At 39.4% G+C, this 24,535-nt stretch overlaps 3 protein-coding genes across 7 annotated transcripts; 2 read left to right on the top strand and 1 right to left on the bottom strand.

The window, feature by feature from the left end:
* Positions 1–920: 920 nt before the first annotated feature.
* On the bottom strand, positions 921–3,332 carry LOC130700029 (27 kDa glycoprotein-like). 3 transcript variants are annotated; one of them, XM_057522051.2, is made up of 7 exons: positions 3,134–3,332; positions 2,169–2,293; positions 1,959–2,080; positions 1,725–1,879; positions 1,517–1,664; positions 1,180–1,433; positions 921–1,101 (listed from the first exon to the last, which is right to left on the bottom strand). In XM_057522051.2, exons 1-6 carry the CDS (start codon positions 3,222–3,224, stop codon positions 1,208–1,210), a joined length of 867 nt encoding a protein of 288 aa, XP_057378034.1. In that variant the 5' UTR covers positions 3,225–3,332; the 3' UTR covers positions 921–1,101; positions 1,180–1,207. The 3 variants fall into 3 exon arrangements, with proteins under 3 accessions (XP_057378034.1, XP_057378038.1, XP_057378033.1); XM_057522055.2 differs by having other exon boundaries at positions 1,208–1,433; positions 3,134–3,331; XM_057522050.2 differs by having other exon boundaries at positions 921–1,106; positions 1,208–1,433; positions 3,134–3,330.
* Positions 3,333–3,555: 223 nt separating this feature from the next.
* On the top strand, positions 3,556–9,004 carry LOC130700319 (epidermal growth factor receptor substrate 15-like 1). Of its 3 annotated transcripts, none has more exons than XM_057522364.1 (16): positions 3,556–3,637; positions 3,859–3,903; positions 3,966–4,055; positions 4,121–4,264; positions 4,328–4,516; positions 4,579–4,689; positions 4,772–4,936; positions 5,001–5,176; positions 5,249–5,639; positions 5,833–5,895; positions 6,030–6,234; positions 6,303–6,505; positions 6,568–6,756; positions 6,825–6,896; positions 6,957–7,268; positions 7,933–9,004. In XM_057522364.1, exons 1-16 carry the CDS (start codon positions 3,611–3,613, stop codon positions 8,647–8,649), a joined length of 3,099 nt encoding a protein of 1,032 aa, XP_057378347.1. In that variant the 5' UTR covers positions 3,556–3,610; the 3' UTR covers positions 8,650–9,004. The 3 variants fall into 3 exon arrangements, with proteins under 3 accessions (XP_057378347.1, XP_059353394.1, XP_059353392.1); XM_059497411.1 differs by lacking the exon at positions 7,933–9,004 and adding an exon at positions 7,622–7,896; XM_059497409.1 differs by lacking the exon at positions 5,833–5,895.
* A 10,640-nt stretch (positions 9,005–19,644) lies between these two features.
* On the top strand, positions 19,645–23,382 carry LOC130700207 (allatotropins-like). The gene is made up of 3 exons (XM_057522245.2): positions 19,645–19,793; positions 21,979–22,260; positions 22,755–23,382. Exons 2-3 carry the CDS (start codon positions 21,980–21,982, stop codon positions 22,897–22,899), a joined length of 426 nt encoding a protein of 141 aa, XP_057378228.1. The 5' UTR covers positions 19,645–19,793; position 21,979; the 3' UTR covers positions 22,900–23,382.
* Positions 23,383–24,535: the final 1,153 nt, after the last annotated feature.

Below are 24,535 nucleotides of genomic sequence, written 5' to 3'. Positions count from 1 at the left end.
AAGATAATTTTTTTAGTATCATTGAGTACAATGTCCTTAGCGATGGAGACATTGTCTGTCATACACCGAAAGGGAGGCACAATAGAACTCCGACCATGCGAGTCCCCCTTTTTTTTTCCTTTTGAGGAGCCATCCGTCAACTCCCCCCGTCCCCTACACGTATTTCATCGCTGCTTTTCTTTCCTCTTCTTGTTACGCGCTTTTACAAAACTTCATCGGCTCACCATCCAACGCACAGCATAGCGAACGTCTCTCAACAGACTTCTCAAACACACTCTTCGTCATTCTGCTACTTTATCAATCTGTCGACCGGGAAAACCCATGGAAGTTCCAAAGGCAGACAAGGTTCTTTTTTCTTTTACTTTCGTTCTTTAACACTAAGTGCATACTACTGGATTCTTGTATATCAGCGTCCATTTATGGTGCCGCACATTCTAGCATCTATTTTCGTTTGGATGCTATTTCCACATGAAATGACAGCGTAACCATTGCCTATTATAGTTTGTGTTGTCATTTTCCACTTTATGTCTCCTATTTTGGGCCGGTTAGAGTTCGGCGCTCATTGACCCCCTCTTGTTGCCACTGATGTAAGTCTTCTTATCACTGCGAGACGGGAAAATTAATTTGCAACATCAGCCACCGACGAAAATAAATTCTGAAATATTTTCTTCTTTTTTTTTTTTTTTTTTTTAGTTTACTAACGATGTCACTGGGTAGCTAACAGTCACGTTGACTATTTCCGACTAGTGAAGCCTATCAGCGAAGAAACACATGCATGCTGAAGGCATTTGCGAAAAGATGATGCAGCCATAAAATAATAAAATAAATAACGCGTAATTTAATACTTGCCAATGGCTCGGTTTGAAATACCATGGTTCTGTCTGTACAACAAGAAATAATTGCGTTCCGCCGAGCCTACCTTGAAACGTAACACTCTTTATTGTTGGGGGAAATTTAGTGGGATGTAATTAAAAACTTCATAAACGTGGTTATTTGTCAAAACACTATTGCCGGAAGAGTACACTTACCACCAACTATCGCATTCTCCGGAAGCAATCACAATGATTTACGCACAAAAATGACAAGGCTTTGGGCATATTCCTGTTCTTAAAAGTCGGTAAAGGGGTTTCATGAGATAGGCCAAGAATAAAAAAGAAAAAAATAAAGGTTTTATTTAACTGAGACTAGATATTATGTTGCACAATACTTAGGGGTAGAACATGGTTCGCGTGGCCACCACCAAAGCTGCCAATGTCGAAAGTAATACTGAAGAACGGAAGGAATAAGAAAAACTCATGCTACTAGCTTCGCTTTTGTGGCACGGTGTCCTTTTGATCATGGAGTCGATTAAGCCTTCAACAACGTTGGCAGGTGTAGGGTCAGAACAGGTTTTCAACCCGTCAATTACACATGCCTTCATTTTGCTTTCCAGCCTTCGACCATTAAAAAAACCGATTTCAATTGTCAGTGTTTCAAGTACTATGCAAAACTACCAATGCTATCAATTAGTAATTACCGGCAGTTTTCATCGTTAAAGATAGACGTGTTGGTCGTCTGCATGCTAGTGATGGCGGCTTCCATTTCAGGCAAACTACCATTCAGGCATGTTGCTATGTTATCCACATTTGAAAAGAAACAATCGGTTCCATTTTCAGACATGAAAACTACAAATTAAACATCACAAAGATTACTTTTGTTTTCTCGAGGCTTCTAAAACAATTTACTTGCTATCCGTTCCCCTCCTTTGTAGCACATGAAATCCAATGCTGCATTCATGGCTTCGTCTAAGACTTCAAGATCCTGATCAGCTTGGTCTGAAAGGCAAACTTGCATTGCGGATATGACGGGAATTCTGCATTGTTTAATAGCTGGAACTTCACTGTAAAATGCAATATTATCGTTAATAAGCAATAGGGGATTATTTTTTTTGTGTTGCTTTGCAATACTACCGAACGTACTTGCAATATTTCGCAAAAACCTCGTCAAGGATTCCCTTAGGTGAGGCTTCCTTAATTTCTTCTGTTATATTATGGATATTGATTTTCGACGAGATGCATTCAGTTAATGCTGTCATTGAATCCTGTTATTAATCAAAATCATCTATAATTTTTTTTACCTCCACATAATTAAACTATTTTCTTTCGATGGAAAAAATTTAATAAACTAACACGGATTTCCTCGATGGCCTCGCTACCATTGACCCTCTCGCACTCATCCATCCACTGCTTCGTGTACGAGTCCAAATTGAAATCTTGCTGTGCTTTTTCCAACTCACCAGCCCAATTATTGACATCTGCAATCAAGAACAAATTATTCAGATTCGGGAAAAATACAAAAATTGTGTTGAAAACATTATACTTTTATCGTTTTGTTAGTGCCTACGACTACTGCTATAGTTACAAAATTCGTAGATGCCTTAAACTTAGGAATCACCTTATCAAGCATAACAGTGTTACATGATCTGTCCATTGTTACGCTGTTCTGTAAATCTATTCCACGAATTAATCACACCTGAATGCTGACTGCATCGAGTTGAATATGCGCTTGGCAATAAAAATGCTGCCACTCATGTTTTAACGGTGACATTAAGAATTAAATAAGTAGCAAGTAAAAGCCAGTGTTTTAACTGTTTGAATTCTAATCACTTTTATACCTACTTTGGCATAATACAAAGGCCTTTGGGGCAGAAGAATCAACATATATCCTTAATTAGCTTGAACTACTCAATTATTATTTTTTTATACTACCCATTTTATGAATCTATGCTGGAACATTTAGTATGGATGGATCATACAACCAACTATTAATCCACTTCTCCTAAGGGTTTTAAATGAACTCAAAACAATCAAGTTAAAACATGGGTGTGAAAAACCATGGATTCAGATGAGCTATAAACAATGCCATTGTTGGCAAATGAATTCTTATTTTCCCTGATCTTGTCTGACCCTGACATTGTCTAATCAAATATCTCACTACACCTTTGACAACAGTAAATGATGGTCTTGCCAACATTTAAAGAGATAATCCAGTTAGTATCAACAGCACTTAACTATCTTTTTTTGCAGGAATTATCAAGTAATAGAAAGTTTGTAAATTTTAAAATTTCAAAATGCATCACATTATTTTTACTTACCGTTAACAGGTGGGATAACACAGTTAACTTGACTAATCACAAGCACTGAAATTAACAGGAATGAAAAATTCATTTCAGATTTGCCTGTCATTTTGTGGCCAATCAATTGCCGGTATGTTCAGTGTCTGTGTGTTCGGAGTTTGAAGTTTGAACACCAACTGAACGGGTGGGTACAGATACTTCAGTTTCGTGCTGGCACAACTTTTAAAGAACAATCTTACTCAATCTCCCCACTTCGGGCCAACGACGCCCCTTACTACCAATCATCGTTGTTATTTTCTTGTCTTTGTTATTTTCACTTTTCGATCGTAAAGAGCCATCTATGGGCAGTGCTGTTAATAAGTTAAAGCATTCCAATCGATTATTCTGTACTCTAATGGGGGGGGGGGGGGGGGGGGGGGGGGGGGGGGGGGAGTAAATTTACCAGTGTAGCACTCCAGCGGAAATATAAGGAACTAGCTTTATACAAGGTTCAAGATGGCGGTATTGCCGTCTCCGACTTTAGTAAGAATTATTATTATTTGTTTAATTAAATATCTTAATAGCCCGTGAGTGTCAATTTTTAGAAGCCGTTAGCTGATATAGAGAGTTGTAGCATTATACTTTTTCCGGCGCACGCCGTGTTTAATTGTCTGCAATACAAGTGTTGCAGTGCTCAGCTGTTTGACACATAGATATATTTTTCAAAAATAAAATATTTTAATAAACATTTGCTAATGTTTCAGGTCGCCGGGCAGAACTATGCAATCTTTGAGGCTTGGTATCGACATGTAAGTGTAACTATCTATGAAAAACTATATTATAATACTTAGATTACTGTGGATGTTGATAGGTGGACCCCAAAAACCTTGGAAGTATTGGTGCACTAGATGCTGCTAACTTTCTGAAGAAATCTGGATTACACACTTCTGTGTTGGGAAAGGTGTTTTGTACTATATAATTTCCATAAGTATTTTTCTTTTTAAATTTATCACATGGGTCTATTAGATCTGGGACCTGTCTGATCCTCAAGGTAGAGGCTATCTCGACCAAAATGGGTTTTTTACTGCATTGAAGCTAGTAGCCCTAGCACAGAATGGAATAGAAGTTAGTATGAACAACATATCAAGAGAAACTACACCACCAGAAATGGTATGTTTTCTGTTTGTTTACATGACTGTATCACCATTTTATTATACATTTTGTACATTCCAGGGTGAACAACCTCCAGCTATCATACAAAATATGGTGGCTTCCCCCCTACAGGGATCCTTTTCTTTGACTTCACCAACTGGAAGCCAGCCCAAATCCTTTAATTGGGTTGTCACTGCCACAGACAGAGCAAAATATGATGCACTGTTTGATTCTCTAAATCCTGTGAATGGGAAGCTACCTGGATTCAAGGTTGTTTATTAGAATGGTTCAACATGTAAATCAGAGTATAACTGTCGTTCTCGTGTCTCTAGGTGAAAGAGGTGTTGGTCAACTCTACTTTGCCGATGGAAAGTCTTGGGAAAATTTGGGACCTGTCCGATATGGACCATGACGGAGCGCTCGACAGGAATGAATTCACTGTGGTAAGTGAGGACATTCAGGTTATTCATATCGTAGATATCTATAGGTAACCGAACCCATTCCTGGTTGTTTTTATATCATTAGGCGATGCATTTAGTTTACAAAGTTTTAGACAACTACCCTTTGCCTGTAAGTTTACCACCTGAAATGCTCCCATCGAGTCCAGAATCGACTGCACGCCGTGGATCAACACTTTCGGGAGCGGTCATCGTTCTTCCGCCAGCAGTTTCATCTCCAGAAAACCTAAAAGTATTTTCGCGAATAAAGTCAACGCCTTCGTACCCTCTTCAAAGTAACTTTAAATTTTCCTTAGGAGATTGCATCTAATGGCCCTTCAGTAGCGTGGGTTGTAAGCGATGCAGACAAAACCAAATACGGCGCTTTGTTTTTACAAGCGGATATGGATCGCGATGGTTATGTGTCCGGATTGGAAATCAAAGATGTTTTCTTGCAATCACGTCTACCGCAACCCGTTTTAGCCCATATTTGGTAAACGCGATAATTTCTTTCAGTGTGAGGTATCATCAGCTCATTGTTTTGTTTTGCCGTTTAAAAAAACAGGGGGCTGTGTGATGTTGGACAGACCGGCAAATTGAACAATGAACAGTTTGCTCTTGCCATGTGGCTGGTGCAGCAGAAAGTCCAAGGAAGAGAGTTGCCAACCGTGCTAACTCCTGAGATGATGCCTCCCTCTCTCCGCGCTCAAGACACGAACGTGGAAGAATCGACTCATTCGGCTGAACTCGAGCAAATCGCCAAAGAAATTGAAAGTCTTATTCGAGAGAAGCGTCAACTGGAAACAGATGTGGCACAAAAAGAGGCCGACATCCGAATCAGGAACGGCGAAGTTCGGAACCTTCAGAGCGAGCTTGACACTTTATCGGCTACTTTAAAGCAACTAGAAGTTCAAAAGAAGGAAGCACAAAAAAGACTGGACGACCTTGATGCACAGGTCTCCTTATTATCCTATTCATTTGACTTTTGGTTTTTAGAAGAATCTAAGCCACCTTAGCAGCATGCCATATGAGAAGTCGAAAGTGGCTATCATGTTTTGTTTGCCTTCCACTTTAGCTTCTTTTGCCTTTTCGTTTTTATGTTTTGTTAAATTTTTTGTTCATATTTTTATTTTCGCATGTCATCGGTAGCGTTCGGCTTTGGAACAAGATTTAAAAGGAGTAGAACGACAAATTGAAGAGCATGAAAAACAGGTTAGAGTCAATACTTTTGAATGGTACCATCCTATGTTTAACTATATTCGCCTCCTACTTATTTCTTTCTTTGGTCCATTACCTATTCATGCAACCTCATACATTATAAAAATAACCATTTAATTTCTGTTTAGGTTCGTACATTCCGAACTCAAGCCGAAGAGCAAGAAAATACGCTCCGAACGCAGGAGGCAGAGGTTGCAGCCAAAAAGCAGGAGCTTAACAACTTACGTTCTGAAGAACTTCAAATGGAACAGCGGATGCAAGCGGCCACACTCCAACTTGAGAAGCTCCAAACTACGCTGGAAGATAGTCATTTGCAGATTAGTCAAATTCAATGTAAATTTTAGCACTGATTCCTTTAGTCGTGCAATCGAAAGTCGTTTCATTTTCATTACTCTTTCCAGCGCGCATGGTGGTGTTGCAAGAACATCAGCGTCAAGTAGATGAGGCCTTAGCGGCCTATGATGAAGCCTTAGAAACTGGAGATCCTTCTCAGTTGGGAGATAATGTCCTCCGCCCCATTTCCTCTGTCGCTTCCGATTCTGATATGCTATCTTCGCCAAACTCTGACCGCAACAAAGTGAACGGAGGAGCGTCGCATTTTAACGTATGGGAAAACTCTTCTATCTTTATGCTTTATGATACAATTTCACTGTTCGAAAATTTTAGGATGGAGCATTTGGCAGTGATCCATTTTCTAGTCTGAACGGTCAAAGCCGTGGGTTTTCGGATTCGTCCAATGGGGATCCTTTCAAGGAGTCTGATTTTTTCAAGAAGACATCTCAGACTTCTTCTGCCGATCCTTTTGGCGCTAAAGATCCATTCGCATCAGCCTTTGGGGCACCGGCAAAACCAACGGTATGTGTTTCGAATAGCAATTAAAACTTTTATGGAATAATTTGTTTGGTTCGTTTGGCGTGTCCTAGAATGACCCATTCGCATCCGCGTTCGGCCAAGCAAAAAGCGAACCGTTCGACGCCTTCGGTCGTAGCAAATCGGTAAGGAGTTATTAGAGTAAAATCGCGATCTCCATACTAATAGATTCCTATTCGTTATAGCCAAACGCGGGTGCCGATCCATTCGGAAGTGACCCGTTTAACGCGCCTAACTCTCCCCTGCCCGCCGGTCGGGTGGAAAGTCCGACTCCGGCGTTGCCTCCCAAAAAGTCTAAACAACCACCTCCTCGTCCAGCTCCACCCAAAGCTGTGGCTAGTGGCGTGAAAGGTCCCCAACGCCCGGCACCGCCGATTGGAGCCACGAAATCACCGGATCCTTTCGCTCCAATGAATGATCCATTTAGCTCGGCTAGCGCCGCCAAAGATCCTTTTGGTGGGTCGGGTTTCGCTGATTTTGCGAGCTTTGAATCCAAGGTACGTGTCAGATTAATCTGATTTATTGCTGTTTCACGTGTTTTCCTGTTTTGTCCTACTTGTGATGAAGGCATGATTATTGTTATGTTACGAAATTTCGTTTTTTTCCTTTTGACTGAACCGTGACTTGCTAACATTCTTCAAATTGAGATTCTTTTTCGTCTTTTTTTTTTTTACGTGAGATGCGTCTTCTCTCTTCTGATACAGTGTTATCATGTAGACCAACTGGATCACGATTTAATTTCTCATTCGGTTTTGACGTCTTTTAGGTTTGATTCGGTTCTTTTTGGGTTGTTTTCATGTTTAATGTTCGATTCACGTTTAAAGGACTATGATTTGGAATTTGATTTCAGAACGATTCCAGTCCATCGGATCCGTAAAGTCATCCTAACTTTTTTGCCTTCTTCCTTCTTTTTTTTTCTTTTTTTTTCCTTATTTCACGCAGCCATGAGACTCCTAGGCATTTTCAACTTCTGAAATCAGACGTGTGGGGAAATTTAGAATTAATGTTAAAAATTTTTTTTTAAAAGTTCCGTATGTATTTACCTGATATTATTTTGTATTTTTTTGTATTTAGACTTTTTCTGTATAATTTATTTTAAGTTTCTTTTCGGTTTTCCCTGCTTTCTTTCTCCCCGCCTTGGTTTGTTTTCATTTCACTTAGTTTACGGTCTCTTCAACCGGCGAGGGCTTTGATGCATGGGGAAGCACCAACAGTAGCAGCACAAAACCCACCAGCGAGTCACAGCAGCACCGGTATGCCGAGTTGGAGTTCACAGAAGACCCTTTCAAAGATGTCGGCTTTGGCGATCCGTTTGCATCACACACAGACGATCCTTTTGCTGTTCCTACGATCAACAATAGCGCAATAAAGATCAAAAAGGACTCGGACAATTTTGATCCGTTCTCCACTGAGAACGATCCGTTTGCATCTTCCGCCTCTCCGTGTAAAACGACATTAGAATTCGACAGCCCGTTTGGCTCTTCAGCGTGGAATGATCGGCCTGATCCGTTCGCTGCCGCCACAGCTGCCGATAACAACAACAAGTCACCTTCTAATTGGGGCAACGATTTCAAGTTTTCCTCGCCTATCCCTAGTGGCCCTGCTAAAAGTCCGATGTCGATCGGTTCGAGTTCGTTAAAGAGCCGATCGTCTTCCTCGTCGTCGCCCATGAAAAGCAAAGTGTCTCCATCTGAGGCGTTACCCAAGTTGAACGAAGATGCCCAAATTGCTTGGGTGGCTGCTGAAAGTGTTCGATCCGAGCAGGAAAGGCGGAGAAAAGCGGAAATGCAGGAAATCGCCGACCTGGAAATGGCGATCGCTCTCAGCAAGTCTGAAATGAACAACCGGTCACCACCTTCGTCTGACAGATTGATATGAATACGTTGAAATGTTGGCCACCATTTTTTCTTCCTTCTTTTGAATTCCACCACATCCAAATTCTCTTTATATATATATATATCCTACATGACCTCTCAATAATTTTTCGCGCTTCTGTCTACGGAGTTTTCCTTGTTTTAAAGGTCGTTTCAAATGAGCATTTTTTTGGCCTCCGATGCAACAAAGTTTACGCAAAAAAATCCAGCAATACTTTGACCGCAAACATTTTGTCATTGAACCGTGTGCGGGAGTGAATGATAAGCAAAAAATCCAATGTGTTGAATCAATTCCCTTTCCTTCACCCCGAATTCGTCATAATTCCAAGAAAGAAAAAGAAAAAGATGCTTATCCGCAACTTGTGTAGGCAAGACTGCTGTGTACATTTTTATTTACACTTTGGTATCCTTACAAGTTACATATCTAATCGTCCTTCGCGGAAAAAAAAAGCACGCATTGGTGCATCGCCGATGAGAGAAAGAAAGGTAGTAGTCGTTGTGCTAAAGTGCTGTGTAGCTGTGGCAACAGGAGAGTGCCATAGTTCCCCATCGGTCCCTTCGAAACACGTTTGGTTCTCTTTATCTCTTAAATAGTACAATAATGGCCCCATTTTCCATCTCTATAGATCTGTCCGATGAAAGACGAAGTGTTATTTCGTTGCCGTAGTTTTTGCTCTTGGATTGTTTATCCACCGTAGCCTTGTCTTTTTTCTTCAATTGCTCCTGCCCTCCCATCTCTACACTTTACATTTCTTTTTTTTTTTTTTTGTAATTTAATTGTTCAGTATGATGCCCAGTGGCTACACGAGAGTTACCTTTTCCACAAGTCAATTTTTAAAAAAGGATGTAGCTCTAATGAGATGTACCAGTATGTTTGTTAGTTCTCTTTTCTTCCCCGTGTGTGTCCTCGCGCGAACACGATTGTTAATTTGCCTCGAGTCCGTGTTCTCTCTTCCCGAACGCCTCAGTCTCTCTCATTTTTGTATCACTTTCCTGGATGTATTCCTTATCACTTTCATCATGTACTCGTGTACCTCTCTTTTTTTCGACCGTTTTCTCATCTTCCACCTGAAGATGCTTACTCAACACGGACGTCTCCCATAGCGACGAAGGGCAAAAACCAACAGCGAAAGCGAAAGAAAAATTTTGACGAATTATAGTCTTGGCCGCATTCAGCATCATTCGGCAGGTGTCAGAGATGTATAACAGCAAATCGACACGATGTGTACATTCCATTCTTAGCTTTGGCCATGTAATCGTATATTCTGCCCCCTCCCCCAACTTTTTTTCCTATTCTATTTCGTGTTATTCTGCTCAGTAATACGCCATCTAGTTCTCCATTTTTCTTTTCCATTTTTGTTTTACTTGTTTATTTTTCAGTGTCATTTTTTTTTCTTTTGTTTTTGTTATCGTCGGGGTAGGCCAGTCGTGTCGTAACGCAAAGATCATGGTCTCACCCTGCCGCGTGTATAACTCATGTGCTAGACTGATAAAGATTGGTTCTGTCTATCCTCTCAATGTGTAGAACAGTACACTTTGGTACATGTCAGTCGGTCAATATTCTGTCATCGATATTTACTATTTACTTTACACCAATTATTCAACCAGGAAAATGTCTATCTGGAAAGGGGGAGTCTAGACGTTGGCAAGTATTGATAAAGTTGGCTGCATTGAATATTTTGAAGAATGGCAAAGAATTCGTCATACTTACAAATATTGTGTGTATTTTTCGTGTTATGTAATGCACGACGACATGTGGTTAGATACATGTGTGACCTGAATGGTCTGCTCCGTAAAAGTCAAACAATCGTCGTTGGAACATCCGTTGAGTGATCGATATTTCTATCATAACCACTGACACGAAACGATAGTGGGGAAGCCAGTCGGGAGTTTCGATCCGTGCAGTGTTCATGCAACAAAAAGATAGGCTACATCTGTAATTCGGCTAGTGCAGTTCAAGGTGAGAATGCTCCATCATTTGAATATAGATCTACATCTTTATTTGCGTAGTTTACGTAATGCTTGCCCTTAGGAAATCGATTCTTGCATATAATAAAATTCCAACGCTTACTTAACTCGAATGAAAATTTGTGATTCTGAAGGCAGATTGATCAAGGGGAGAAAACAGTTATGGAAGGCATTCGTGCGTTGGTCGTTTACAAGGGAACGCTTGAATGTATTATAAAATCATTCGTGAATAGTGCACATCCTTGCAATACCAGAAAGATTACTTCTAAACAAAAGCATTGCTAAATTACTGCCTTCCCCGGGATGTTAGGTTCTTCATAATGACTCTCCTAAGCAAAACATCTGGCAGTACAAGTTGCCGCCTTCCTTTTTGTACCTTCCTATCGCTGCAGCTCTCACAAGTTAACTCTGAAACGGTGAATCATGAAAGTTGAAGAACCCTTACTTCCCTGGAAAAATGTAGTTTCGTGAGGCTTTGGAAGAAATTTAAAAATTCGAGTAGCTAGATGGAGTAAGTAGAATAAGTGTATAACTACGATAGACACATAAGAAGTTATTAGAAGTTGAAAGTAATTAGGTATATTATAAAAAAAAAGTGTATTTCAAATCGAACCACCAAACTTACTAGCTTTATTTTCTAACTATAGTTATTAATCGATAAGACTCTATAAGCCCCTGAAGTGTGCGATAAATGCTAGCCTACGAGACCTTAACTTGTTTTGATTAATCATCGCCATAGCGATGGTGTTTACGAACAAGTCGGGTTTTTAGAGTAGCTTCGCCTTTCCCGCTTTCTTACCCTAGACTAGCGAGAGAAAAATAACCTCTCTGCTATTCATCCATACTGGTAATGAAGATGTGAGGAGCAGAGTGCATTTGCGGGGCGACACAGGCTGTTTACAATGAGCTACGAAGCAGCCAACTTTCACGGAATAGCGGAAGAATAAACCAAAGCAGTAGTGGGTGTATGGTAAAACATGCGATGCAGCCTTTCCGATACACAGGGTTTGTGGGTAACATATGTTGAGTCGATCGATGTCCTTTCATTATCATCATTAGTCCTGCTATTATGTATCGTTGACGATGTATCGCAGACACTTCGTTATGCATCTACGTCACCTTCGTTTTTGCAAGGTACTTTCATGGCTCTTCTATCCAATTAAACGCTGTCGGTGATATTATTTCTCCAGTTTTTTTCTGGCTGATCTGATTACAGAATGAGATGTTACATAATTAAGTCCTCAGCCTGGTATCGCCGTAGATATGCAAACCGTGTCCTACACGCTTGCTTGTCAAAGAGTTCCAAGTGAAAGAAGACAGCACAAAGCTACTTATCACTACCTCATATCGCATTTCTCACGAAACAGCGTGCACGTTTTCATCGTGCGCACACGTATCGGTTAATCTTGCAGTTCGTTGAAAGCTTTTTTTTATTATTATCTCAGACGACATTTGGGGAGACAGCTGAAATTCTACGTTTTTCTTTTTTTTCCATGAATAAGTTAATGTCATCGCAATAAAAAAAAGGATACAGGATGATAACTTTATTATATAAAAAAAACTTATCACTCTCAACGGGAGAAGCGAGTAGAAAACGATGTTAAAGCACCAAAATCCTCAACAGTTTGCCCATTTGTAATGCAGCGCCCACACGCAACAGTTCGAACTATGGAGCGGAAAAAGTAAAAGGCCAACATGGCCTTATATTTTTTACATAGCCCGCTGGCTCTGCTTGACTAGCTCACTTTACCGAACAGGCACCCCAGCAACAGCTTATACCGCGCTGAAACGTACCCACGAAAACTTAGTGCGTATATATATGGAAAAACTTGACTATCAGCAAACCAGGACGGGCTAATCACGGTAAAACCTTTCGAGCTAAAGAGAAAAGAAAAAGAAAGCATTGCATGGTGCACCAATTTAAGACGCCTTAGCGTAAAGGAAAGAAAAGATTTAAATAAGAAGCGTTTTTTTTAGCTCAACAACTTTTAATTAAAATAACAACGGAAACTACTGCTGGTAGCACACATATTTGGGTTTGTTGTTTTTTACGATTTATACAAAAACTATAAGCCGTATAAAAAAAAGCGACATATTTGTCATTCTCGTTTAAATACGAATCAAAATCATATATTTTTATAGCTATATTTCTAAAAAATTATATGGGCAAAAAAAGTCGGGCTTTTTTTGTCGGGCTTCATTTTCAGTACAGCAGAAATTCAATCTTGTAATTTTGACATTAAATTGGACTTAATTAACCTAAAATAGTCTTCCCACTTTTGTCAATATCGGCAAAAAATAAAAACTCTTAGAATCCGATAAAAATCATAACAGAACAAGCAAAATTAAACGCTGATTTCGATAACGTGGTTTATTTTTGCGTCAAATCAATCGTTTGTGAATTATACCGAATATTAAACGCAATGCTAGAGCGGCAGTACGACCAGCGCTAGCGCGCCTGTACGCGCCACCGCCAGCGCGATGCAGCACAAATATTCAATTTATTTCAAAAACGGTTGGCCCAATGAAAAAATAAACAACATATTTGTGATTCTCATTTAATTTCGAATCAAATTCATATATTTTTTATAGCTATATCTAGATGTTTAAAAAAAAATCAAAATCAAAATTAAGCCCGACAAAAAAGTCGGGCTTAATTTTGAGTATGCTGAAATTGAGCTTTGTAATTTTGACATTAAATTTGATCTGAATTAACGTCAAATAGAATGTTGATTTCAGGGAAAATATTTGTTTTTTCATCAAACCAGCCGTTTGGGTAATAAATGGAATTAACGTGCTGCTGGCGCGCCAGCATTTCTCATCCGTTTTTATCAATTTACAAAACAACTATATGCCCCACATAAAAATAAACTTAATTTTTGTGATTTTCGTTCAATTTCCAATTAAAATCATGTATCTTGGACGAAATCTAAATTTTGGCCAAAAATGAAAAAGTAAGAAGGCTATAGCCTTCCCACTTTTGTCAAAATCGGCAAAAAAAGAAAACTCTTAGAAATCCGATAAAAATCACACTGTAAAACCCAAATTAAACGCTGATTTTGATACAGTGGTTTGTTTTCTCGTCAAACCAACTGTTTTTTCAATAAACGGAACCTAATGCTGTTAGCACACATATTTTGGTTTGTTGTTTTTTACGATTTATTCAAAAACTATAAGTCGTATAAAAATATAAGCGACATATTTGTGATTCTCGTTCAATTTCAAATCAAAATCATATATTTTTATAGCTGAATTTCGAAAAAAATTTTATGGGGCGAAAAAGTCGGGCTTATTTTGTCGATCACGTATAATATAAATAACTCAAAAACTGTTAAAGCCACATCAAAATAAAATTCATTTTCGTCATCCTCGTTGAATTTTGAACCTAATTCATGCATAGTTTGCTATAAATAAGCAATTTTAAGAAAAATAAAAAATGTTGTAAATTTGGGACGGGGAGTCCCCGAGGGATTCCCCGAATTTTTTTGCCACAAACTGCTAATTTTTTCATCTCTTAGAATTCCATTAAACCCAACCTACTATAACAAAAATTTTATGCTGATTCCGAATAAATTATTAGTTTTTTCATCCGTTGAGCGGTTATTGAGTAAATCGAATTAAAATGTATTTTTCTGTGCAACAACTTTCAATTTTTATTATTCAAAAACTACTCATGCCACGAGAAAATAAATATGTGTTTCGTCATCCTCGTTCAATTTTGAACCAAAATCATGCATGTTTTGCTAATTTAAGATGATTTAAAGATAACAATTGAATTAAACGACTGCTCTTCTCAGCTCAACAGCGTTTAATTTGAATAGTTCATAGACTATGAATCTCAAGTCAAAACAAGCTTGTCTAACATCCTCGTTAAATTTTCTATCTAAATCATGTACGTTTATAGCACTACCGGGTAAAAAAAAAATCGTAAAAGTCGGGCTTGTTTTTTTGGGCTTGTTTTGTCGGGCTTGTTTTGTTGGGCTTGTTTTGTCGGGCTTAAAATTTTTACTTGAAATAAAGTGAAACCTAACCTGCATAATAAAAATTCCCTATTTATTATCTCTACGTTGGTCCTATATTTTCTGCATATTTTGCTTGCTTTATTTGCTTCGCAAATTTATCGTAAAACTGTGTCAGTTTAGTAACTTCTAGTCAGTCATATTTTCTTGTTTCTCGAGTACAGCAGCGCTCGAGTTGCAAGGAAATGGGCAAAATAAATCCATTTTAATGTCCCATTGGCTTTCAACCTTAACTATCCCTACCAACGGAATCTGTCGTCATTTAAAGCACTGTCACGTAGAGAGATAATTGTAGAACAAACGACGAGATCGTAAAAGGCTTTTAGCTTGTATTAGAATTAGAAGGATAAAATTCTTATTTCATTTTTAGTAAATTTCCATCAAGCTTCTAAAGTGAAACGTGCGGTACGGTTTTTCGTGCTGTCCTAAGTAATTAATTCAATAATTATCAGAGTATAATGTTTCGTCATACACCCGGTAGCGGCAATCTCTTCCATTGAAAGCTCAATACAATTGTTTCCTTTGGCGTTGCTAGCGAATCTAACGACCGGGGCCGATATATCGCCCAATCTCTTACCAACGCTTAGCCGTTGGATCTTGGACCGCACGGCCTTATCGACCTTTGTCTAATGATCAGGAGGTCTGTAATGACTTGAAGCATCAAGTGCCCACTGTAATATCAATACTGATAGCTCTCATTCTCTCTATGCTGACTCTTGGATTCTCTTCATAAAAAGGGCTCACATTGTTTTTCCTCCCTAGCCCCCCCCCCGGCTCTTTCATTTTGGCTTTTCTTTTAGATAAAACAAACGATCTTTTCCTGGCAATCTCTTAAAGGATAGATGCGTGTCACGCAGACCTCAACAAATACTCCAAAGCAAAGGGGAATAAGTGGTGATTGCCTTCGATCGATTGTTGGACGGCTTGATTGTGCCAGACCCGGAGTTCACGTGAACTTTAAAGATATATATGAACCTCCGTTCGTTACAATCACGTGCCTCCCATATACTTCTCGATTACCAGCCAACGATAAATTTAAAAGGTCGTAGTGAAGTTTTACGACCTCAATTTAAAATAAGAACATTTAGCCTTTTCTGCCAGCGTACGTGTTCAAAGTTGTCTGCATACGATAGTAAGTACTGGTTTTCTCGAACGAAATGCAATTGCATAGAGATGCGCGTATAATTTAGGGAACCCATTATTAAATGCGGGAGGCGAATAACGTAAAGGCGATTGGATGTGCATCGAATGATTATTTTAAATTTTCGCTGTTGTATCTTTAACGAAATTTACGCCGAACTTCGAAGTTAGCGCTATCCTTACACAGTTCATGTTGTTCGCTTAAAAAAGAAAGGGAAAAAGGGTTCCTATTAATAATGCGCAGTAAGCAAGCGTCAGGAATGGTGTGCAGCCACTCAAATTTAAACCGGGCTCACGAAAATAAAGGGCAGACGTATTCCATAGAATAGACATTCATGGGAGAAGTGTCGCGTATCAGCAAATTAACGATATGATTGGGAAAGGTATTGATTTACTATCGACTATTGACAATCCCATTAAACTACGCTATGGAAACGGCAACGTAATTCAATTTACGAAACAGACAGCTGTGTGCATCGAGAAAATCATTAGGCCTAAATATTAATAGTTTCATCCGAGATTGGTTTGGGCATGCAGAAAAACAATTGAAGGATGAAAAGGTCACGCTTGTGTTCGATGCAGTGGGTTGGTAGCCATAGGAAACAGTCACTGTTAACGTGAGGCTATGTTTAGAACGTAACATCAGCGAATGGAGTCTTTAACGCGAACGTCCTAATGAGCGTTGTCTATATGCTTCACTAACGATTGAAGACTACATCATTCTTCTAAGTGTATAGCCATCAATGGCCTTTGGATTGCCGGATGGGGTGTGTCGCCCCCGCTTGCGAGTATGTCGCTTTAGCCATTCAAACTTAAGGAAATCTAAAAGATGCCCAAGTGCAACTTGTTTTTGGGACGGAGGACGACAACCGTTGCCAAGCGAATCCCTGAATAGCAGATAACACGTGTCCCAACCGATATACGTAGATGAAGATGTTTTAGAATTCTAAGGCACTAAAGAAAAACAAATTTTCTTTTAAAAGTGCGCTTTCCGATCGTTATCGGGAGTGGTGTGACGCAGTGAGTATAGAATTAAGAACTAACTATACGATTACAAAATTCCTCGTAGACTACGCTGCGCACTACCATGGAGAATTACAATATACCGAATCAAGCTAGCATAAGCCAACCACTGAGATCCCGTAATATTTAATGATGATAGCGGCAGTGGCAGGAGGATATTCTTTGCATATGTGTTTAGAGGTCATAGAGACTACTGCCAACGTACAGTGTTTGAATTTTTATTACAATCAATTTTTCCATTAGTTTTTGCGTCCGTTATTTACAACTCTATAAATAGAGATAAACTTAGGGATAAACTAGTTGCATATTCTGACGCTAGCATCCCACATGCTTATCCGGAGTTCTTGGCGACATTCAGCTATAGAAAAATCGGTGCACATCCGGAAGAATACGCAGACTGCGATTAACAAATCTGACGTGTGTTTACCTAGCATAAAATACATGCCCATAATAGCGGTAGCTTCTTGTGACTGACAGGTTACCATCTCTACATAGAGTTAGGAAAGAAGAATAACAATTGTAAATTTGCATCGTTTTTTAGTATTACATGTCATTAAAGGATATCTTTGCCAGTAGGAATGATCGTAATATCATTAAGGCTCGCTAACTATATGAAGATAGATGCACAAAGGTTTTGCTAAGGGACTAATTTTATCAACATTCGAAAAACGCTCATTAGTTTGGATGCGAAGGTTGAGACTAGAATACAAAAACGCGCAGCTGTATAAAGCGAGAAGAACGTTAGCTGAATTCCGTACACGCTTAGCAACGCTTTTGGCTCGAATTAAAACTGCTCGCCGTTGTTTCATTCAGATAACCAAACGCTAAAAGAATTAAAAGCCTAATGAAGTCTCTCCCCCATCATAACGCGAAGTAAAAACAACATCTAGCCTTTCCTTGAAAAGGCGAACTTATTGCGCAGGTACCGTCATCGTACTTTAACCCGACACTCTTATACGATACAAACAAAAACACTGAAAATCTTCTGCATTGTAAAAGAGGAAACTGGTTACGCTTTTCAATTTTCGTGTGGTTACATGTAGTTTGTGACGAAGTGCGTACCTTAAGGACATGAATGAATTCGGAGTGGATTTTCGAGCAACTAAACGAGTTGGTGCAGTGATCCAATGGCAAGGCAGATTACTGCGTAGTAAGATTACGATGTCTGTATGTTACACGTCGATAAACCGGTCCTCGGATTTGATTTTCCATTTACTTAGACAACAGCCTACGAAAAGAGCACTTCTTAACTGGTACCGATCGTGTATACTATCTATACGGTATTTCCAGGAGCTCCGTGGGTTATAACTTTGTTCATATGTCTACGTATACGACTACCTCATCCGTCGCCCACGCAAAAGGGATAAACAGAATAGAAGAGTCAAGTTCCGGCGGTTGGTGGCTAAACATCTGCAAGGGCAACGCCCATGTACGTCAGTAAATCTTCTTAATTTTTGTCCTGATATAGCGTATCCGCACGAATAGAAAATTCGTGGCTAAATGTCTGAAACAGAATCTTTCCATTTTTTGTGCGTCTATACCCAAAGATATGCTAATAGCCATCATCTTTTAGAACGCCACTTTTTGTTTTGCTTTGAAAATAAGCTCCTTTCTTTAAAGGCACGTTTAAATCCATAGGATTCCCTGGTGATATGACGTGAATTTTTGAATCTCTACTCGATGGTTTCAAGGGCTCATGCTAGTCGAATGCGGCCATAAATTTTGGGGAATTAGGTTTCTCCGGATAGACAAAAAGTATAGTAATCATATCAACCGCTTCCTCCGCCCCTTATCCGATCGGTAATAGCAGAACATGTTGTTGGTCGCTGCAGTTATCCGGAAAAGAACAAAAAATGTATTACAAGAGCTACAAAAAAAATGTTTAAGTTGAACGAAATTAGAGATGTAAACAACATGTTTCGAGGAAAAAGAAATACGCGTTCTTGCGTGGAATGTCCATTACAAGGAAAAGGCCTGTGTGTATTAATATTATTGCACACCAGTCACGACTCAACTTTTCCTGGTACATAAATATGTATAGGGAGCACTCAAACATTTTTAAAATTTTAACTAGTTCGTTGAGCTGCCGAAGGATTCTATTCAACAGTTGATTTATAATGCACTGGGTAGCCTGATGCTTCGCTCTTTTCTTTCTGGCAATAGATTACACGAAAACGAGTGATGTGTAAAGCTGTAGAAGAACGTACTTCCATCTTTGAGATTTCTTATTCACATTGGCCCATAACTGTCTGACAACGATGAAAATAAGGATGTAAGACCCGTTGTTTCAATTATTCAGTGCATGAATCGACGTGGTAACCGATGGTAGCTAAATTGCTATTTTTGGGACGTGGGTAGGGGCATTGTACGAGGAACCGTGAATGATTAATAGCACATCTATGTTTCAAAAAGAAGCGCTAATAAGAAATTTTGATCCTTCTTCGCACACTAACGGACTGCTCGTTTTCCTAAGCCCCAACCTTGGACGAATCAATTAGCATCGACAAAAATGCCCCAAATAAATTTAAAGAGACCATCTATGAATATGTTAGAGTAATGTGTCCAGTGGTGAATAAAAACAGAAGGGCATGTTGCTCTATGCTGTAAACAAATTATGGCGTCAATTGACAAGGATTACAGATTTCAATGCTGTAACAATGTCTTCATATGCGTTCTTATTTAGGGAACTGTGGCGTTCGGGATATACGTTTCAAAAGGGAAGGAATAGGAGGAGACTGAAGAAGAAGCCAAGTGGGCGGTGACTGGTGATTGGTTGAAACGACGCAGCAGCTCCCGCTGACGAAACTATTGCGAGAAGAGTTAATATACTCGCCTTGAGGTCACGATATAACACCGGCGCTGGAACACGAAGGGGCGGCACAACTTCATCACCCTTGCATCTGGTAACTGTTCTGTTCTCTCCCTATCTTCACGCTTACCTCTCAATCAAGACGTGATTGTTTTCATCGCTTTATCTACTCTACGCCGTTATAATAAGGTAACATATAGCCAATCATTCGCTTGAGAATTTTAAACCTTTAGATATGTGTGTAATTTGAAAATGATTGCTTTTTCAATTTAAGAATTACTGACGTTCGATGCGATGTTCAGCTTAAACAGCAGATGGTAAAAGGTTACACGAGACTTGTGGGTTTGCGAGGCATGGCGAGACGCACGGCGAATGAAATTTAGAATCAATGCGGCTTCATTTTAGCGAACATCTCCTTTTGCTCTTGGAAATCTAATGTTTAGTATAAACTTGTGCATCGTAATAATTTCCTTACAAATCCCATGAAAGAAGCGCATTCGAGTCCCATTTATTGCTCCGTTTGTAAAATCTGAAATGTTCTTTTTTTTCTACGGTTTTCCTGTTGGCAACAATCGTCGTTTAATACGAGTTTCAGTACAAATTTCAACTTGAAATGGAAATGCGTTTTGAATAGGCGTTTTACAACCATCGTGGGAGTTCAGATTTTATATGCGTAACCGAAGCAAAGAGGAGGAAAGAGCTGAATACCAGATTTTCTGATGCATCCGACATTATCATACTACAATTACGTATTCTGTGCTTCACATGAGATTTCTCCGTCGTATCTTTCAGATTTCACGAAGAAGAAAACCAATTTTTCTGTCGTCATTCATTTCATCAAATACTAATCGAGTTATACCTTTCTAAAGGCACAAATGGAAGCATGACTGTTGCACAAATATGTTGCGACGAAGTGAGAAAGCAAAAGTGTAGGCAGAGCGTGAGTGCGTAGGAGAAAAGAAAAACCCTCTAACTTATTGACAGCGATAAAGCCAGCTAAGGTGTTATTAAGCATTTGACAGATGAATGTGAAAAGGTTTTCATTTAAGGCCCAACAACGACCTCGAACCACGAGAGCTATATACTAAAATAGTAAAATATAGCAATGTCGGAATTTTTATTGATGAAGTCCGATCAATCTTAATCAATCGAAACGTCTGTACAGAAGCTAAGAACCTACCGAATTCTATACATAAACAAGTTGCAGGCAGAAGCTGAATCTTGTATGATTGCTTAGCTGAGAATGTCAGCCAAAGGAACTAAATGGAAAATTTGATTTATGCCTTTGACGTTACTATAACAGTGAAAAGTTGGCTAATAGCATTTCAAGATCAATGCGAGTAAAGCTATTGAGTACCTATACTGTATGATAATCCTATAAATGTACAGATCGTATCGTAGTGGCCCGTCACGCAAGCAAAAATAGCCGGGATATATCCGGATGTTAACTTTGTCAAACGTATATAGAAAACACGGAAAATGATCGATATATCATAGTGGTATTGTTTTACTGTATTACATGTCATTGAACCTGCGTGAGTTGTCTTATAGTGAAAAAAATCATTAGGACTTAAACCTTTGTCTTGCAAAATTTTTATTTTAAAGAAAAATGATAAACTGTGTGCGTCGTTTGCATCTGGTTAACTGATTACTGAAACTTTTCCGTTAGACTTGGATAACTGCTGCTCAAATAGTTCCAGAATAATCAAGGCTGAAGTTAGCCCATGAAATCGAGGGGGCGTATACCGTGCAAATGTCCTGCTTTGAGTTCGTTATCGTAAAACTGACTCGGGCAATCAGAGACTTATGTACGAAAGTGTCCCGTACGCTAAAACTTGTTGCACGACCCTGCCTTAATTAGCCAGTTGGGCTTCAGGAAGCTAATTTCATTTGAAACGCTGTGCATTGAGGGCGTGAAATAGAAAGTTACACACCGGGGAAACACCTAACTTTTGCCATAGTACCACAAAGTTTAGAGCCTTCTTAAACGTACCGTATACTATGATAAAGGTCATACAAGTGGTTCTCGGAGGACTAATTTGTCCAGAGTTAAAATTAAAGGTTATATTTTCTTGTGATAAATGTCCGAACGCCTCAAGGATAGGAAGACGATAGAGTTCATGGGAGATGGTCGATCTTTATAGTGGATTACAAGTTTATCGATCATGCGATCATCTTTTACGATAATGGATGGCCTAAATCTATCAACTGTGGTATTGAGACTAATGAGGTCTATCTTGACCATCTTGATTGATTAAGATGGGGTAGTGGGTTTGTGCTGTTAACTGAATGAAAGACGAGCTCTTAGACCGCAGTCCATGATTATCTTAAGATGTTTTCATCAATTTGCCTAATTGTTGTCTGTCTCAAACAGGATGAAAGGGAAAGGTGCGTTTATGCTCGTTTTGGTCGGATGGGCTTTGATAGGTCTGATGATTCTGACAACAGCAGTTGAGGGGGCACCACATCCGACTGACTATAGCAGCGTCAACAACCAGCGTGACTTTAGAAGTCGACGTGGATTCAAAACGGTCGGCCTGGCGACAGCAAGGGGATTCGGCAAACGCGCACCGGCTCTATCCTCATTTACTTCCTTCCAAGACGTATCCGAACAGATGATGCAGCAAGATGAAAACCTCAACAGCAATCCTGACGTGTAAGAAATATAATCCTTTTATCTCTTTATTACCGGCTTCCTTTGTTTTGCTTTTGTTCGCCTTCTTAGATTACCTGTTTGATTTATTCAGTCTTGTCAAATAAGCTCCCGACAGGTAAAACTATTGTTAACTTTTCTGGCATATTAGGCGCGGAGTAGTTTGGCTTATTCAAATAGTCTTTCCATAACCTTTCAGTAACTAACAGAAAGAATGTTTTTTCAAAAGATCGTCTGCTAACAGAAGAGGTCTAATGCCCTTAAATACGAAAACTTCGTACACGTTGATCCGGCTTTGGTAAACATTCGATGCGACTTACCGCATTGAGAGCAACTACATAAATTGCGATGCGCGTACCATTTTTTATTGATACTGTCGTAAACTTTCTGAGTACGCTCAGACTCCGTTCCAAGTTCTTTGCGTCTTGCAAGTGTGTCTTGAGCTGTTCGGTCCATTTTGTTGGTTTCGTAACTGAAACGGTTATCAAATAACGCAGTTTCCCTGTGGACTGGCTGGTCAACTATCTGCAGAAGAAACCGGCGGTGATCCGCTACCTGGTCGAGCATTTGCTGGATCATAACGGCGATGGTCAAGTGACGTCCCAGGAACTAATAACATCGCTACAGCAGAGAGAAGATTAAATTTGTTTTGAGTTGATGACGACGATGGCTGCAGCTTCTCCGATTCTCTCACGTTCCACCGTAAGGCTGTAATATACAATAATTAAAATGACTGTCTTCGGAATATAACAAAAAATCTTTTAAAAAATGAATAAAAAAAACGCGGCGTACTCGAAGAAGGAGAGAACAAATCGAACGCAAAATTCTTTGTAACTTTTCACCTATAAATCTTGGCTTTATAGGTTTATCTTCTGTCGTCTTGACGATAACCTTTATAGGTATACGTATGTTTGCCACTTGTCAACAACTTCTATATCCTTCAGTTGGAATAATAAATACTCGTATTTCGCTCCTGTGGGCATGTTTGTCTCAACGCCGTATTTCCGTCTCATCGTATATATTCAACAAAGTACCTCTATATACGAAATTGGGTAGAATGGTATCAGTTTATGTTAACGGTTTACCAATACACTTTTACGAGGCTTCTCATGCTGCCGCTATCGATTTATCCATTTTGCTGTTTCATTCTCTTCCATACACCTTTCACAAGCACTGCCCATCAGGATGATAGTCTAACCTTTCAAATCGTTTGCTGACTTGTTTACAATTAATTACCTCATCAGAAATAACCTGCTTTTATTATGTGCTGCATAATTTGAACTATTCAAATTAGCTGGCGAAGCATACAACGCTTTTCGTATCAGCTGTTTGTGGTTTTGTTTGTATAGCCCCTGTGTGTATCCAGTTTCCAATGCATTAATTATATACCATATTACGTTGCATGCCTACGCAAACTCAATTAGAAACTTCTTCATATCCCTTGAAACGTCATGAATAAGTTGCATGGCGTCCGCAATAAGAAAGCAAAAGAAAAACGATCTTCCCATCGTTTCAATCCTTGTCATGATGGCTTCAAAATGGAGTTTCAATTCCGTAAAGTGTAACGTTATCTCGACGCTATGATGGAGATGTCCAACTGGCCCAAAGCCGGCCCAATGCAACCCACGCAGTGTATGTTTTGGTCGTTCTTTATCAAACCGGATGTATTGCAAACATATAGACCTTGATCTAGACCGTTGACACCTTCCTTACCGTAGTGACGTAGAAACTCTACGTAAGGTACAACATGCATTACTGGTTTCATCAAGTCTGTTTTTTTGCAGAATGGCTGCAATCGATCAGTTTGCAAAAGGTACGACGTGAGAGTTTGATACGACAGCGGGGAGTTCGCCTGTTCAAATATTCATTGACTATAGACCCAGCGGGGGCAGAAGACGGGAGGAAGCAGAGAACGTCGGTAGCGCAACGGACGCTGGAGGATAGAATTGATGAGAAGGTTACATTCATGACTATATAATCAAGAGCTTCTTCGTCTGTCAGTTGAGAAAACTGACGGGCTATTCGATATGCAGCAACTATAGAGCGCGTATCATTAAGCCACGAAAAAAATTTGGATTTACTTCTGATCGTGTTTTCAAAAATTCTCCTTCAATCCCTGAAACAAATTCATAATGAGTTCTTCGAATGCCGGCTATGCGCTGAAATATGGAGTAATTTTATTTTTTCTCATAATGTAGCGTTGGTTGTAATTACAGCGATCGAAGAAGGAAGGATGGAGAGCGAGAGCAGGAAAAAAAAATGTCGAAAATGGAAACAA

This window comes from Daphnia carinata, chromosome 10 (genome assembly GCF_022539665.2).
Source record: "Daphnia carinata strain CSIRO-1 chromosome 10, CSIRO_AGI_Dcar_HiC_V3, whole genome shotgun sequence".
NCBI classification, from domain to species: domain Eukaryota; kingdom Metazoa; phylum Arthropoda; class Branchiopoda; order Diplostraca; family Daphniidae; genus Daphnia; species Daphnia carinata.
Note: the sequence above shows the minus strand (reverse complement) of the source record. Positions and strands in the feature narration are given on the sequence as shown.

Excerpts from the sequence above, each read along its gene's own strand:
- LOC130700029 (XM_057522051.2), bottom strand. The coding sequence starts at position 3,224 with ATGACAGGCAAATCTGAAATGAATTTTTCATTCCTGTTAATTTCAGTG. Across the intron at positions 2,294-3,133 it reads TGTTATCCCACCTGTTAACG|ATGTCAATAATTGGGCTGGT; the intron begins GTAAGTAAAAAT and ends TCTTGATTGCAG. Across the intron at positions 2,081-2,168 it reads AGGCCATCGAGGAAATCCGT|GATTCAATGACAGCATTAAC; the intron begins GTTAGTTTATTA and ends GATTAATAACAG.
- LOC130700319 (XM_057522364.1), top strand. The coding sequence starts at position 3,611 with ATGGCGGTATTGCCGTCTCCGACTTTA. Across the intron at positions 4,690-4,771 it reads ACAGGAATGAATTCACTGTG|GCGATGCATTTAGTTTACAA; the intron begins GTAAGTGAGGAC and ends TTATATCATTAG. Across the intron at positions 7,269-7,932 it reads TTGCGAGCTTTGAATCCAAG|TTTACGGTCTCTTCAACCGG; the intron begins GTACGTGTCAGA and ends CATTTCACTTAG.
- LOC130700207 (XM_057522245.2), top strand. The coding sequence starts at position 21,980 with ATGAAAGGGAAAGGTGCGTTTATGCTCGTTTTGGTCGGATGGGCTTTG. Across the intron at positions 22,261-22,754 it reads CTCAACAGCAATCCTGACGT|TTTCCCTGTGGACTGGCTGG; the intron begins GTAAGAAATATA and ends CAAATAACGCAG.